This window comes from Lutzomyia longipalpis, chromosome 4 (assembly GCF_024334085.1).
Source record: "Lutzomyia longipalpis isolate SR_M1_2022 chromosome 4, ASM2433408v1".
Taxonomy (NCBI): domain Eukaryota; kingdom Metazoa; phylum Arthropoda; class Insecta; order Diptera; family Psychodidae; genus Lutzomyia; species Lutzomyia longipalpis.
Genome location: NC_074710.1, coordinates 17,765,645 through 17,769,088, shown reverse-complemented (window position 1 = coordinate 17,769,088; position 3,444 = coordinate 17,765,645). Strand labels below are relative to the sequence as shown.

At 39.6% G+C, this 3,444-nt stretch overlaps 1 protein-coding gene and 1 long non-coding RNA gene across 3 annotated transcripts; one reads left to right on the top strand and one right to left on the bottom strand.

Annotated features, from left to right (window-relative positions):
• Positions 1-1,028: 1,028 nt before the first annotated feature.
• LOC129795368 (uncharacterized) lies at positions 1,029-2,309 on the bottom strand. Of its 2 annotated transcripts, none has more exons than XM_055836594.1 (3): positions 2,053-2,309; positions 1,558-1,856; positions 1,029-1,420 (listed from the first exon to the last, which is right to left on the bottom strand). In XM_055836594.1, exons 1-3 carry the CDS (start codon positions 2,066-2,068, stop codon positions 1,049-1,051), a joined length of 687 nt encoding a protein of 228 aa, XP_055692569.1. In that variant the 5' UTR covers positions 2,069-2,309; the 3' UTR covers positions 1,029-1,048. The 2 variants fall into 2 exon arrangements, with proteins under 2 accessions (XP_055692569.1, XP_055692570.1); XM_055836595.1 differs by having other exon boundaries at positions 2,132-2,309.
• A 30-nt stretch (positions 2,310-2,339) lies between these two features.
• On the top strand, positions 2,340-2,757 carry LOC129795383 (uncharacterized). The gene is made up of 3 exons (XR_008751123.1): positions 2,340-2,391; positions 2,465-2,537; positions 2,622-2,757. It is a non-coding gene; the product is annotated as an uncharacterized LOC129795383 (long non-coding RNA).
• The last annotated feature ends 687 nt before the right edge of the window (positions 2,758-3,444 follow it).

Sequence of the window (3,444 nt, the reverse complement as noted above, 5' to 3'; positions counted from 1 at the left end):
AATCTAGTCTAGAAATTCTTAAACTAGGCTTAAAAAAATCTAGGAATTCCTGCTCTGAAAAAAATAGTTTGTAGCGAAGTTTGTCAAAGTTTGTTAAAGGATATTAATTTGGAGGTAAATATGAAATTTAATAAACATAGTTTGTATTTGGAGATTATTGGTTGTAAAATGTTTGTAAATTCAGGGAAAAATACAAAAAAGTACAAGCTTTAACAAACATTTTACAAATTTTTGCAAACATATTTTAATAAAAGTGAAATGGAAAATTTTTACTTTTCCTCCGGTGAGCGTCGGAAATGAAATCTCAGTTCAGAATTAAACGCGCAATTCTGCCAGAGCTTTCGGCACAAGACAGTGCCTTCCTCAGTGGCTGTGAGGAGAGGAAAATTTATTACAATCAAATTTACAACAAAGAGAGGAAATATACAGAAAAACAAACATTCAAAACTCTTACATCATGTGCAAACAATTTCTGAACATCGTCAAATAGTTTCTTGCAGAAGGCATACTAACATGGAGAGGGCAACCTGAGTAGAATACAAAAATACAAAAACTCTTAAGAAAATGCAAGAAAACTCGGGAAAAATCAAGAAAAATTACAGCGTAATTGAAAAATTGTCGTCCAGCAGAGACTTCAGGGGCGCAACTGTACATGCATGGACGTTGTGTACTAAAAACACTGGAAAATAAATTTAAATTTTCGAAAGATCCCACATCCCGAATTCAAACACAAAACAATGCGTTGGTAAAGATGCTCATGGAGAGGAGGTACATTGATGAAAGGGAGAAAAGGACACTGATGTGCTACTCTGGGGTTCCGCCTAGACTGTATGGGCTCCCCAAAGTGCACAAGGAGAATGTACCGTTGAGACCTGTGGTGTCTTTCATAGGTAGCCCTAATTATAACATGGCAAAATTTGTGTCTTCCCTGTTATCTCCGCTCGCGGAAAACCACTACAATGTCAGGGACTCACGGGAGGTTGTTGAGTTGGTCAGAGAGAGGAAACTTCCGGAAGGATACAAGCTAGTGAGTCTAGATGTAATATCTTTATTCACGAACGTTCCTGTTGATTTGGCTCTTGAAGAGATTGACAGGCGGTTCTCGGAGATTGAGCCTCACACAAAGATCACAAAAGGGGATTTCCTGAAATTGGTGAAGTTCTGCTTGACATCGGGTTATTTCCTGTACGATGGAGAATTCTTCCTTCAACTTGATGGCGTGGCCATGGGATCTCCAATCAGCCCCATCGTCGCTGACGTGGTTCTTCAGAGACTCCTTGATGAAACCCTGAAGGGCTCCCAGCTGAGAATTGAGTGCGTCAAAAAGTATGTAGATGATCTTCTTGTGTTTGTCCACGAGGATGACGTCGATGATATGCTGTTGAGGGTGAATAGTTTCCATCCGAAGTTGCAGTTCACTCTGGAAATGGAAAAAGACAACACATTGCCTTATCTTGATATGAAGATTCATCGGGATGAGAACAACGTTCTACACACGACTTGGTACTCCAAACCGTGTGCTTCAGGAAGACTGTTGAACTTCAATAGTGGACATACCTTCAACATGATTGTCAATGTGGGAAGAAACTTGGTGAAGAGAGTGAGGGGACTCACTACTAAGCCTGACGTGGATGTGGACTCGCAATTGTTTTCTCTCCTCAGGAAGAACGATTTTCCACCCAAGATCATCAGGAGATTATTGAGTGGGCATGATCGACAGCGTCGTCCGGAGGACGGTGTTCCGGCTGTGGAGGTGGACCCAGGGCCTTTCCGGTCGTTGGTGCACATTCCGGGTGTCACGGAGAAGATGAGGAAGAGGATTGCAAGGTCTACGGATGTGAATGTGTGCCTTGTACCTGCAGAGAGAGTTAAGAGATTCTTTACTGTGGTGAAGGATAAATTGCCCATTGGGCTACGTTCGGACGTGATCTATGAGATTCCATGCCGGGATTGCAATTTAAAATATGTGGGAACCACGGGAAGACTCCTCAAAACCCGCCTTCAGGAGCATGAAAGGAACTGCAGGGATCCGGAGAAGAACAACGGGCTGACCTCTCTGTGTGCCCATGTCTATGACACGGATCCACACCACGAATTCGCCTTCGGGGACACCAAGGTGTTGGACACGCACCGTGTCTACTCAAAGAGAATGATGCTGGAGATGTTGTTCATCAAGAGAAACCTGGCCAATGTTGTAAACAGCCGAAGTGACATTGATCGACTTAGCAATGTTTATGCTGGACTTGTCAATGAATGACGGAGGGGAAAATGACAGTTGGCAGACTGGAAATTTAAATTTATTTTCCAGTGTTTTTAGTACACAACGTCCATGCATGTACGTACAGTTGCGCCCCTGAAGTCTCTGCTGGACGACAATTTTTCAATTACGCTGTAATTTTTCTTGATTTTTCCCGAGTTTTCTTGCATTTTCTTAAGAGTTTTTGTATTTTTGTATTCTACTCAGGTTGCCCTCTCCATGTTAGTATGCCTTCTGCAAGAAACTATTTGACGATGTTCAGAAATTGTTTGCACATGATGTAAGAGTTTTGAATGTTTGTTTTTCTGTATATTTCCTCTCTTTGTTGTAAATTTGATTGTAATAAATTTTCCTCTCCTCACAGCCACTGAGGAAGGCACTGTCTTGTGCCGAAAGCTCTGGCAGAATTGCGCGTTTAATTCTGAACTGAGATTTCATTTCCGACGCTCACCGGAGGAAAAGTAAAAATTTTCCATTTCACTTTCAACATTTCACGTCGGCTTCACTTAAATATTTTAATAAATTTGGAAGAACAAACTTTTTACAAACATTACAAATATGTTTGTATGCTGGTTTGTTCATAAAATCAAACGTTAACAAACTTTTTTGATAAAGTTTGTTAAAAGGTTTGTTGTTTTAGTACATTAACAAGCTTAAACAAACAATTTTGAAATAGTTTGTTGAAGGTTTGTTATTTGGATACATTTTAATTAGAAATAGAAAAGGGGGACGCCGTTTAAAAAAAAAGTGCAAAAAGCAGAAAAAATGGAGGCTTTATGGAGAATCCCCAACTTTATGACTTGTGCGTGCAGTTTGGGGTTTTTGAGGCAGATAAATCATATTGAATGGTAAGTTATTTAAAGATAACCTCAATCGTTTATGATATCATTCTCGAATTAATCATCCTTTTTATTTACAGATAATAGAATAAGTATGGAACTTCTGGAGGAATTCCTAGAGAGCGACATCAGTGTGATTTTCATCCACGCAACCATAACAGTGATTTTTTTTCGCGAATGGAGGAAGGAGCAGGTCGCCCATAATCACCAGGAAGCCCCACATTATCCCAAACACTTGTAAACCTAAAAGTTAATAAATTTTGATGATTCTTATTTAAAAGAATGTCTCTTATTTTAAAAGTAACAAAATATAACAAAAAAACTTGTAATAGTTTGTAAGGAGGGCTA